General features: G+C 51.0%; 1 protein-coding gene across 16 annotated transcripts in view; it reads left to right on the top strand.

The window, feature by feature from the left end:
• Positions 1 to 6,433, top strand: part of CDC14B (cell division cycle 14B) — an 85,355-nt gene extending 78,922 nt beyond the window's left edge. For 8 of the 16 annotated variants that reach the window (XM_014545700.1, XM_005873746.2, XM_005873745.2 and 5 more), the window contains 2 exons: positions 1,044 to 1,160; positions 4,998 to 6,433. In XM_014545700.1, coding sequence (XP_014401186.1) covers positions 1,044 to 1,160; positions 4,998 to 5,259 — 379 coding nt within the window. In that variant the 3' untranslated portion in view covers positions 5,260 to 6,433. Of the gene's footprint in view, positions 1 to 1,043; positions 1,161 to 4,997 lie in introns of those variants that run through there. The other 8 variants (XM_005873755.2, XM_005873749.2, XM_005873750.2 and 5 more) reach the window with 5 other exon arrangements.
• The last annotated feature ends 5,886 nt before the right edge of the window (positions 6,434 to 12,319 follow it).

Below are 12,319 nucleotides of genomic sequence, written 5' to 3'. Positions count from 1 at the left end.
GAGAAACATTGATCGGCTGCCTCCCACACGCCCCCGACCAGGGATGGAGCCTGCAACCTGGGCATGTGCCCTGACCAGGAACCAGCGACCTCTTGGTTCGTGGGCCAGTGCTCAGCCACGGAGCCACACCGGCCAGGCTGGTATGGTTTCTTTTTACTCTTAAGAGCTGGGTCCAAGTCCGTTGTTATTGGCTGTGTTATTTATGTTTGCATATGCCAGCAGGAAGCTTTTTCAAGCCAGTGTTTTCTCTTAGAAATAACATTGAGTACTTTTGCTAAATGTGGGGGCATACATTTGAGCATTTCAGTCTCTTGAAGAAAAGGAATGTGTATAAAGTCTTTTGATGTTTTCCCTGTGACAACTGAGTGAGGAATACAAAAACACCCTCCACTTGCACGGAGGCTTGATCTCAGGGAGTTCTTTCTCATTCATGAATTTGCCTCCGTAATAATTTACCTCTGTAGCATCGCCTCCTTGAGGTTCTCATAGTTTAATTAAATCAAGTATCACAGAGTTCAGGCAGTTTCACTTTCTTGTTAATGGTACTTGGTGATTTAGTAAGTAGTTGTAATCCGAATAAAACTCACGTATTGCTTGAACATGGTTTTAAAATGTGAAGTCTTATGTGAAATTGGTATTGATTCCGGGTTTATTGCCCTTACTCTCAGCTCTGAGGAGTGAATATTGTCTAGATATTTATATTCACATTCTATAGAATTTGGGGGGTTTAAATGATTTCTTGTTTTCATGACAGGAATTCTGAGGATTTACTTTTACTTGGGACACAAACATTTGCTTTGCTGATTGGTTCTTTGGTGTGGGGCTTGTTGAAATGCCAGGTCATTCGTTTATCTTTGTGTGACTAACCTTCATAAGGAAATGAGATGCTTCATTTCAAAAGACCTCGATGTAAACATGTGTTTGTGGAAAATCCTACCAATTCTCCATCAGATAATTTGCACTCAGGTGCAACAATGCCTTCCTGTGTCAAGTATTTGGAAATTGTTCAGTGATATAATCTTATTTTTTCCAACTGTTTTCAGAGTAATTCTTCAGTCCAGTGTTCAGAGCTGTAACACATCTGAACCTAGCATTTCTGGCAGTGCAGGCATTGCTAAGAGAACCACCAGATCTGCTTCAAGGAAAAGCAGTTTTAAAAGGTGAGAAAAGAATCCGAGTCTTCTGAAAAGTTCCAGGCATTGTGTGTCCAGTTTCACCTTCTGGGGACAGGAATGGAGACAGGCAAAGGCAGAGGCCCTGTGATGGGGAATTAATCAAATGTGTTTGATGTGTTGGTCATCCAAGGAAATCTGGACCATTTTAATGCAGGATTTTGTTTAGTTTTGTTTTTCAAAAACGATGTTCAACCCTGGAGATGTGGTCTCTGGGTCATAATGTGGGCAAGTTGAGCCTGTTGTAAGTTCTCAATTAAGAATTCCCAAGGCTCCCTGCCAGGACTCGGGGGACCCTCTCTGTGCCGGTGCTGCAGGATTGTTGGAGAGCTCGCTGCACATAAGTGTGGTGGACACGCGAGCTTAGTGGGGCTGTGATCCCTCGTGACTCAGGGACTGACCTTGGCCACAGTCCACAGCCACGTGGCTCCTCTTTCCCTTTGAGCCCAGAGTCTTCCCCTCATTACTGAAGGGAGAGGGGGCATGTTCTGCAGCCGCATCCGCTACTCACTGTTGCCTGAGGAGCTCTGTCATGACCGTATTCTATGAACAGGTCCCTCTGGGAGAGGAGCAGGCAGCCCAAGGCGTCCTCCCTGGAGCGGAAGGCAGGCAGCTCCGGTGACGTAGCCTGGAGGGGGCAGCCGTGGCCCTGTCCTGGTGCGCTCCTGGCACAGCGAATCCCTCTAACAGGTCACGGCTTCCCTATAACGTCCTGCACAGATGTCGTGCTTCTTCATTGTTCTGCCCCGGGGTGGGGTTTGGGCCCGAGGTGCCCGTCAAAGGTGCTGAGCGAGGCTCTGGGTGGCGCAGCCATCGGGTGCTGAGCTCTGGCTGGCGACCAGCCACTCCATGTGTGTTCCTTCTTAAAGGAATTGTTCAGCTCCGCCATCTTCGTCTTTGCCGGTCCCTTTGGACAGTTTTCCTGCGTGCTTTTACCATATGAGAATGTGATGGTGCCCATACAAGTGTTTCAGAATTGGGCACTGACTCATGATTTTAGGACTTATAATTTTTCATCAGAAAGTTATCAAATATTCATACTAATTCTACATAAGAAGAATATTAGAGAATTACTGACCAAATCCAAAGACTTAGTACATTATAAAAGCAAAATGTTATTTATATAACAGTAAGAAGGAGGAAATAGTCTAAAGACTGATGAATTATACCAAATGAATATCTATTCTAGAATCATGTTTTTAAAGAAAATTTAATGATCTCGATAAATGCTCATGAAGCGATAAATGAAAAGAGCTATGCACAATTATTATGAATTATTCAATTTTATAAATGTACGATATACTTTATGTGTATAGAAATCTATAGATGTATAAATATTTACAAACAAATATTTATAAATGTTTATATTTCAATTTGTGTATTTTGAAATAAGATATAGGAAAATATGCCAAGATATTACCAGTTAGGACAGTTGAGGATTTTTTTTTTTAATCATTTGCTTTTTTCCGAACTTTTCTACAGTGAATGGAGTGTAATGGGAGTGTTTTAACTTGGACACTTTCAGGTGAATTAACTGTTAAAAGTTCAAATAGGGAGCTGTTGGTGGTAGTTGGACATGTTCGAATGGCCGTGCTCTCTGCGGGTCGTGGCTCAGGATCCCTCGCCGCCCGGGTGTCGGGCACCTTCACTCGGCTGCTTTGGATTGTGCGCTGCGGGCCTCAGGGACAGAGTCCAGGAGCCGGGGCGGGCTGCGCCCTGCCACCCTCTCCGCTGAGGGCGTGGCCAGTGACCTAAACGTGTGCTTCTCACAGAGGTGCTGCCTGTGCAGTGAGCACCTCCCCAGTCCCTGGACCGAGGCTCGGAGGGTCTGAGGTGCCTGACTTACCATTGAAATGGCCCAAGGCCGTGTCCAGGCACCGGGGAGAGCGCTGAAAAGCACAAAGGCTTCTTTTAAGTTTCTGAAATGGACTTTCCAGATTGGGAGGGGCAGGGAAGGGAACCAGTGAGGGTGCACTGGGTTCGCTGTGTTCCACCACCCCCTTTGGCGGGGTCTCCTTGCCCTCCTCCAGGGCGTGGGCTGGTGCTAGGTCACTTTGTGAGTCCCCTGCTCACCAAAGAAGGACAAATACATCATGTGCAGGTCCCACTCCCAGCTTCCAGGAAGCGATGGCAGCCCAGCTACAGCCGGAAGCTTTACCCACTGAATAGTGTTGGCTTCTGATTGGAGGATGGTGAAGGAATTAATACATTTGTATGTAATCCAGTTTAGGACAGAATAATAGGAGCTGAGATGATTCTTTCCTTAGACAACAATATGGAAAGAGTAGCACACGTTTCAGAGTGGCTCATCCGTGCCCTCGAGGCGCCGGCCTGCCCGCGGCCGGGAGCTGCCTTCTCTCCTGCAGGTCTGTGCTGTTCACGCCGCCCCAGCAGCAGGAGCTTGACTTCGTTCCCGCGTTCTGTTCTGTTCTTAGAGGTTCTGGAGGAGACCTCCCCACACGCACTGCCCACTGCTGCGGCTCTCTTTACTGAGAGTCTCCACAACGCGGGAGAATTTCCCACAAACATGTTAAAGGAGCAGATACCTGACACCCCATCCTTAGAGCGCTCTGCACCTCCCGCCTCCTGTCAGAGCTAGAAACCACCTTCACGTCGCTCTTAAATGCAGTGAAGAGTTGGCCCGTTCTCCAGGGCCTTGCGTTAACTCGCTGGAGGCCTCCCGGAGGGTCTGGAGAAGGTCGCCACCTGCGTCGCGTGAGGCTGCGCGGCTCGCCCAGTGGGTGCGTGCTTCCAGCAGCTGACGCCCTTTCTTTGTGGCAGTCTTTTTCTTTTCTTTTTTTAAATCATAACTTCATCCATTTTCTAAGAAAACTGCAGATGCACAAGGGGTTTTCTATTCCAGGTTGCATCCTTGGGGACCATCACTTTCTGCTCCACCTGCCAAACCTACCGAATGCTCATTGCTCTGGGGGACCCTGGGCCCCAACATCCTGCCGCGAGGGCTCCTCCCTCGGCCCTGAAACCATGCTCCTCACCGCCCTTCGCGTGAGGGCTTCCTCTTTCTTTTTGGCTTAAGTCTTCTCATTTGTGATTCTTGCCATCGTCACACCTGTCCCTGCTTCTGGTCCGTTAGCGTCTCAGGTCCCAGTGACTGTTCACCACCTCGGGGCTTTCATTTTTTATTACCACCATCATCTCCACACGTGCATCCGTGTAGAAGGCCAGAATGTTATGTCTCAATGTTCTTGTGTGTAAATGCTGGTGACCCTTTTAAGACATTAATCTCCCTTTGAAATTCCAGGTGCTTTCCCCTTGTGAGCAGCCCTGGACCTTCCTCCTCAGCTCTGCGCTGCCGTCTGGTCTCTGAGAACCCTGACGGGTGTGCGCGAGCTGCTCTGGTAGAGTTGGCCTCCGACCCTTTTAAGACATTAATCTCCCTTTGAAATTCCAGGCTTTCCCCTTGCGAGCAGCCCTGGACCTTCCTCCTCAGCTCCGCGCTGCCGTCTGGTCTCTGAGAACCTGACGGGTGTGCGTGAGCTGCTCTGGTAGAGTCGGCCTCCAGATCGGAATTGGTTTTTCTGACTCTGCTTTTGCGTTAGTTTCTCTCTGAAAGCTGCTATTTAGCTGAAGGTAATAAATTGCGGGAGGAAGCTAGGGAGATAGCGTGAGGATGAACCAGGGGCAGTGACTGAGGGGCAGCCGGGGTGGTTCTGGCGCCGGTGCCAGGCGGCCCCTGGGGGCTGCACTGCGCTGGGCTGAGCTGGAAGCTGCCTGTGGCGCCCACCGTTCTGTGACCGAATCCCGGCTTTGGGAATAACCGAGTAACACTTCTTTATCTTTTCGTTCTTTTCGCTCTTCCCACAGCCTGGTTCCTCAGAGGGAAAGAAGGAAAAGGAGTGCTTTGCAGCAAATGCCCCTAATGGCATTATGGTACTCTCATTGCTCCGCTGCCTCTGCCCCACCCCCCTCTTATTGTGTTTTTATTGTTTTGTTTTTCTTTTTATTTTTTGCAGAACTGAACCCTTTTCTGCTTTGCCTTTCTCTCCTGTTTGTCTTTATGGTTGGTATTGTACTGTCTTCCAAAGTATTTGTCATTAAAGAATTATACAAAGTGTGTACTTTTTAGCATGTCAGTATTTTTTATTATGTTGCCTTCCTTGTCTTCAATAACTGCCTGTGCCACATTTGAGAACCTTCATGGTAAAGTCCTTTTCTTTCTCCCCTAGTCCCCCCATTTCGAGGACTAAGACAGTGTTGCGTTAAGTAGAAACCTGTGACCAGAACTGAAGGAAGACTGGGAATAGAACCACATCAGGACTCAGCACAATTTATTTGGAAACTAAACAAAATTGCAAAAGCCTTAGCTGCTTTCCACCTAAGAAGCTTGTTCAGTGAAGAAACTGTCCCCTGGAGTTTAAATAGCTGCACGGGCTCGGGGACGAGGGGGACTGGAAGACAGTCGGCTCGCCGTTTGTAGACGCGCCCACGTGGAGCAGCTGCTGCACACTTAGTCTCAGGTGTAAACACCAGGGCCCGCGCGGCGGGAGCTGGCGCTCTGGTGCGTGTGTCCCTGTGGTGGCCGCGCTCGCTGCTGGCCTCGGAGGACAGGTCTGACGGAGGCCTTTCACCTATTTATTTTCTGTTCGCCCTGCGCCCGAATGTACAGAGATGGAACAGGCCCTGCGGAAACGGTCCTCAGTGGTCGATTCTGTTTGGTGTCACCCTCTTCACTGTAACGCTTGTGACACTGTGTGACGTTACCTGCTAAGCCCCGAGCTGCTCGCGTTCCACCAAAGAGTGCTTTATCCCGGAGACCGTGTGAGCTCTGCGTGCGGACACGGCGCTGTGACCTCACACCTGCGGGCGCCTGGGCAGTAGCTACAGACTCAGGAGGGGAAGCTGGCCCTGGTGGGCAGGCGTGGAGTCATGCCTTTGATGTTATTTGGGGAAGGAAGAAATCCAAGACTGCCCACTATTTGGTTGCCGAGTCATACAAATTAAAATTGTATTTCCTTCAGCGCATGAAAAACCCACACTTTCAGTGTTTCTCCTTGGAAACAGTGATCCCAAATACTGGGCGCTTAAAGCAGCTTCCTGCTGTACTAGGGCCTTTCTCTGTAGCATGATGGATTTCAGCGACAGTATTCGCATCTGGATTTCAGTTTGTACTAAGACCCTCACTGTGGCCTTCGGTTAGGGAATCAGCTCTGCAGAGTGCCTTCTCTCCTCCCCCTGCAGCAGCACAGCAGAGTCTGATGCAAAGCAATCACACAAAAAAAAAAGTTTATTTGCTGCTAAAATATAAATATGGCCCAAAATAAGAGAATATTTTTCAAAATATTTTGAAGTGAATGGTTTTAGTTCCTGTTAGCCAGTGTCAGCCTCTCCTTGTGTGTGTGTGTGGGGGGGGGGCGGGGGTACAGTACTGAAAGGCAGGATGCCTTCGCCTTGCCAGATGAATGAGTCAGGTCAGTAGGCAGTTCCTTTTTTTAAGCTGCCTTTTAAACAAAACGATGAGGACTAAGAAGTAGTTGGTAGAAATAGAGTAAAGTCTGTGAATGCACAAGTAGCCGGAAGGCCTTGCTCCATTTGGTATTTCCTCTCAGAGTAATTGAGGGGGTCGACTAGCTTTGAGGGGACGTGGGAGATGCCGTTGTTTTGGCCAAACAAGCAGTTCTTCCCCATCAGGCGCTGTGGGGGTTGCCCACGCCCGCTTTCACACACCAGGGGACTAGATCTCAGAAAAATGGAGCAAGCAGTTCTTCCCCATCAGGCGCTGTGGGGGTTGCCAGGGGACTAGATCTCAGAAAAATGGAGGGTTTTTTTGCCCCTGGAAGTTCATAGACGGACTCCCCTGGTGGGAGACGGCTTCTCAGTGAGCTCTGGGTGGGAGGAGCAGCATTCCACTGCTGCCTTGTGCTGGGAGACAATACTAGGTTTCAGCCCGCCCAGCATAAGCACTGCATTCTCAGGGCAGCTCTTCGTCCCTTCATACTTTTAAAGGCCACCTCCTGCATAAATCGTCCAGGCAGTTGTGAAAATCAAATTCCCATCTGAACCGTGCCTGGCTTGGCTTTTCATTACTTCAGAACAAGTCAGTGTGCTGTCCCCTCTCAGAGAGGAAGCCATTTGGTGTCTAGGCCAAGAGTGAACAATGTGGGCGTCGGTGTCAACCTCAGCACTTTTTATTTTACTAGTTGCCTTTTGTGTTGGCTGCTCACATTTCCAGTTAGAATTGCTATCCCTGTGGCTCTTTCTAAAAATCCTTGTGTTTAACAGCCTTGTTCCTGAAATTAGTCATAGGAAACTAGTGATTTGGAACACAGAGGACATAGCAACAGCGTCAAACTTCTGAGAGACATATCTAGGATCCAGGAAGTGTCTGGGTCGGACTGATGGAAAGTCCTTGCTATGAATCAGAGTGGAATCTCCACCCCACCCCCAACCGAGCCTTCAGCACACCCAGACTCCGGTTCTCTTGCTGAGCCCTTGTTATAGGAGACCTTGTTGCTATGGAATATGAAACGGCTTGTCCTATTGAGAGCGTCCTTTCACTTAAGAGCCTTAAGTAGCTTTGAAAGTACACCAAACGGTTTTCATTGGAACTAAAAGTAGGAATGGGTATTTTTAGGTGCCCTTGAAGCGTTCTGGGGACAAAGTCAGGGGCGGTCCACAGGAAGGTGTCTGCACCACGGGGCCCCCAGGAGTGTAGACAGGCTTCTGTTCTGGGTTAAGGGACGCTAGGAGTCTCCGGCCCGTGCGTGAGCAGCCTTGCTCGGCCAGGGCAGCGGCTCCCTGCTCCTTGCGTCTCCAGAACCTTCTGTTCAAACTGGAGCCCCTTAGCCTGTCACCCACCCACTTCCTGACCCGCCCTCCTCCCCTCCCAGCGGGGATTTCTGCCTCTTCTCTGGGGCCCAGACAGATTGAGAGGCCGCCCCGTGCTCTCACAAGACGAAGGGTTTCCTCTGGGCGCGGCCCTGGCTGGGCCGTGCTGGGCCCGGTCCTCCGCCCGATTCCCTGTCCTTTGATGTTTGTTCTAAAAGGAGCTTAACTGCTTCTCTTCGAGCATTTTAAACAGTAAGTGTCGTATCGGTAGAGCAGTGCTCCTCAAAAACAACTTTAAAACCGACTCTAATTCTTGAACAGTTGCCTCCCACTAACGCTGTCCTTGAGGCTGGCTGCTGCTCTCCCACCCGGGTCAGCTTCTCCACGTCCGGGGGGCACTGCGGGCGCGGCGGCCGCTTGCCTGCGCTGAAGGAAATTACCTCCTCGACCGCCTCGTTAAATGTCAGCAGATAGCTTCATCTGGGCATAGTGCTGCGGTTTTATATTAATAATTTGCATACTTTTATCTAACCTGCACTCATGTACAGATTACTAAAAGTTTTAAAATGTAACTGATGAATCAGTATTTGGTCAATCATTGTCTTGATTTTTTAAATTAAAATGTATATTTCTAACCACATTTTATAAAGCTGAGAGAACTGGTTGAATGAATGTTTATTTTCCTGAAGGTATTTTTTAAGATAAAGCTTCATAATGGCGTGTAAACTTTGCATATCTATGTAGTTCGATATGTATTGTTGCATTTGAAATAATGTGTATTGTAACTGGTTTTATACAAAATATTGAAGAGTGGAAACTGTATAATTATAACCATGTAATTAAAAGTATTAACCAAATAATCTTTAGGTTTATTGTGATCACTTACTGACATTCTGAGTTGGAGGAGTATCGTGACTGTCAGTATCCGTCTGGGGGGCTGTGATAGCAGAATCCTCCCAACCGGGCTGCGGGATCCACAGCAGCGTCCCACTCACGGCTCTGGGGCCGGAGGCCCAGACCACGCTGTCGGCAGGGCTGGTTTCACGACGCCTCTCCATGCGCTCCTGGGGTCCTCTGTCTGTCCTGCTTTTCTCCTGACACCATCCTAATGGCCTCATTTTAACATACTCACCTTTTAAAGGCTTGTCTCCAAACAGTCCTGTTCTACGGTATTGGGGGTCAGGGCTTCCATTCAAGAACGTGGGGGATATAGTGCGGCCCATAGCACCTTCTCTGGGAGGAGACAGTGAGCACGTGAGGGGCTCCTGCGGGGAGTCACTCTGCACGCACCCCCACCCACTCCGAGGACGTGAAGGTTTCACTTCCTGGACTGGAAGTCTTACAGGTCAGAGGCGGGCGCCCCTTCATTCACCCGCAGGCTCGGGGCCGAGTGCTGGGCGAGAGGCAGGGCCGGTGCTTGAGCACCGCACGCCCGGTGCCATTCGGTGCGGGACCTGCCTTCCCTCGCCACGGTCTGGTGCAAGCTTCACGGAGGCCTAGTGCCGGGGTGTCGGACAGCTTGTTCTGAAGGAGGTGCTGTCCAGCGCCCTGGGGGACTGGGCTCTGCTTCATGCTGGGATATGAGTTTTCACAGCACAAACCAAAGGGACCTGTCTTCTCACTGTTACCCAAACGCCTGCCACCAGAGGGCTCTGCGGGCTCTGCCCTCCACTGGGAGCTACAACGCCCACCTGCTCCCTCCGTGACTGACCTGGAGGCCAGTGCTGGGCGTGTGCCCTCCTGGTGACTGACCAGCGTGGTTAGTTGGCGTGAGCCAAGCAGCTCGAAGTCCGAGGAGGCTGTGAGGAGCAGGCGTGGCGGCAAGGCCCCAGGCCTGCCAGGCTGTGGATGGAACCGCAAGGTGCGCGGTTTCTCCTCGGAGCAGCTCCCAGGGCTGTGAGTGTGGGTGGTGAGCCTCGGAGACCCTGGCCTGCAGGTACTGCTTTCCTGTGTTGTCGACCACACTGCCCAGAGCATGGGCCATCTGCTAAAACCCCTGATTCCATTCATGTGTGAACAAAAAGTTCCTATTTTAACAGTAAGTAGGAGAATTAAATGAGATAGTACATGCAATGCACTCAAAACAGTGTCTAGCACATAGCTTCCAATAAATTAATTTTTTTCTACATTTAAGATAATTTTCTCTAGGTGGTCAGGTAAAGGCTGATTTTGATAGCAGATTATGGTCCTTCGGTATCTGACATTTCTGGTACCTGCAGTATAATTTTGTGTGTGAAAAAAGGTCAAACTATTGGCTCTTGCCCTAGCCGGTTTGCTCAGTGGTTAGAGCGTCGGCCTGTGCACCAGAGTCCTGAGTTTGATTCCAGGTCAAGGGCACGTACCTAGATTGCAGGCTCCTCCCCAGCCTGGGCCCAGGTCTGGGCTCATACAGGCGGCAACCAATTGATGTGTTTCTCATGGATATATCTGTCTTGTCTTTTCTTCTCTCTTCCATTCTCTCTAAAAATCAATGGAAAAGTATCCTCAGGTGAGGATTTTTTAAAAAAACAACAAAAAAACAGAACTACAAACTTGACTCTTGCAGAGAGAAACTCCCGCATGGAGGTAAGTGGAGGCGGCCCAGAGGCTGGGCAGCCGCATGCCTATGCAGCAAGGCCCCTCCTGAGCCCCGCGCCTACTGAGCGAGTGGCTGGAAAGAGCAGGCAGTGTGCAGCCTCAAGCAGGCTCTGCCCTGTGCTGTGCCGCCTGCCCGCGCTGTTCCTCTGTAAAACTGGACTCGTAAAGGCACAGTGTCTGGATTAAAAGAGATCAGAGTACGTGAGCACCTTTGCTGGGTCTTGTGCCAGCCCGCGCGTAACCCCGGGACCGCTCCTCCCTGTGGGTGCGTGCTGTGGCGGGTGCTGGGAGAGCGGGAGAGGGGTTCACAGGCCTTGTGCCCGCTCCGCGGCGTGCCACGGCTTCTGAAGTCGTTCTCTCCTCACAGTTGGCTCTTTAGATTGTCGCACTGCACCAACATTCCCACCTGTGAACGCCTTCTGGGTGATGCTGGGTGATCCATGGGATAAATTCTCACAGGAGATATTTCTAGGTCAAGAATATGGAAAATTGTAAAGTTTTCATGTTCACCACATCGAAAAGTAGCTTGGGGTCATTGTTCAGAGCACGGATTCTGGACTCAGACTGCCTCTTACTGGCTGTGTTCTTGGAGCCAAGATGATAATATCTAATATGTTCGTGTGAGGATTAAATGAGTTAATATTGGTTCATTCGAACAAGTGCCTGGCCCATTACTAAGAGCCACGTACATATTAATTTTTTTAAAAATAAAAACACTGCTTTAATGCTGTCCAAGAGGATTGTGGCCATGCCCAGCGCCCCCACCCCCCGCCAGCAGCTGCTGTCAGTGCTGAGCTGGCCATGAACAGCAGGACGGGGTGCCACTGTCACCCCTGCTAGAGTCCTGTCTTGGAGCCCCCTTATTCAGGTTTGGGCCTTTGTCTTTTGAGTGGTTGGCACAGTATGTCCCTGTTGAGTCTCGCCACCTCTCCCAGCTCCTCCTGGGGTGCTGGCCAGCCCCTCGCCTGCTTCTAACTGTCTCCTGTCTTTGCTAGCAAGTCTGCATGGCCTTGATGTGCTTCTGGATGACACGTGCTCCCTCCACACAGAACTGTCCAGGTAAGGAGGCCTCCCACCGGCCAGGGCCGGACCACGCGGGCTCATAGTGCCCAGACACACGTAAAGGGAAAGAGGCTTTGCAGGGGGGAGAGGGGAGGGGGAGCTTTGTCTCACTTGGAGGAGGACGCTGCCCTTCCCCGCCAAGCTTCCCCAAGGAGCACAGCACTTGCAGGCAGGGCAGCTCTTCCTGCAGGACTAGTGGAGAATGCGGCCCTCCCCACGCCGGTGCCCCCAGCCATTGGACAGTCCACACCCCACATGCTCAGCCGCCTTCAGGCTGGGAGCTGCTGAGGGGCCTCCAGCACCGCTCCTGGGCAGCGCCACGCAAACAGCGCCTGGAGCGGGCTGGCGCAGGGTGATCCCACGGTGGCACCCCCACACCTGCCTGAGTCAGGGTGGTGAACACAACCTCCTCCTCCCTTTTCCAGTGCTGGCTGGCTGGCCCGGGCTGTTAATCTGGCTCGGGCTCCGCAGGGACTAGACCCCCAGAGCAGGTCTCCCTGGACGGCGCTCACCAACGGGCGTTCTCTCCAGGCGCAAGTTAAACCCGTGTCCCCGGCCCAGGCCTCGGCCTCAGCAAGAGTTTTTGCCTCGTTCCTTCACTTGGTCTTGAGATTTCAGCCCAGGGATGGAGCTGGGCCTCCCGCGGTACGGAAGGGGCCAGCGGGCACCTCTCTGGTTCAAGCCCAAGCCCCAGGAGACAGTGCTGCTCACGGCAGGGCCTG

The sequence above is a fragment of the Myotis brandtii genome, unplaced genomic scaffold (genome assembly GCF_000412655.1).
Source record: "Myotis brandtii unplaced genomic scaffold, ASM41265v1 scaffold419, whole genome shotgun sequence".
In the NCBI taxonomy this organism is placed as follows: Eukaryota; Metazoa; Chordata; class Mammalia; order Chiroptera; family Vespertilionidae; genus Myotis; species Myotis brandtii.
The sequence above is the reverse complement of the archived record's forward strand: the minus strand, read 5'-3'. Positions and strand labels throughout refer to the sequence as shown.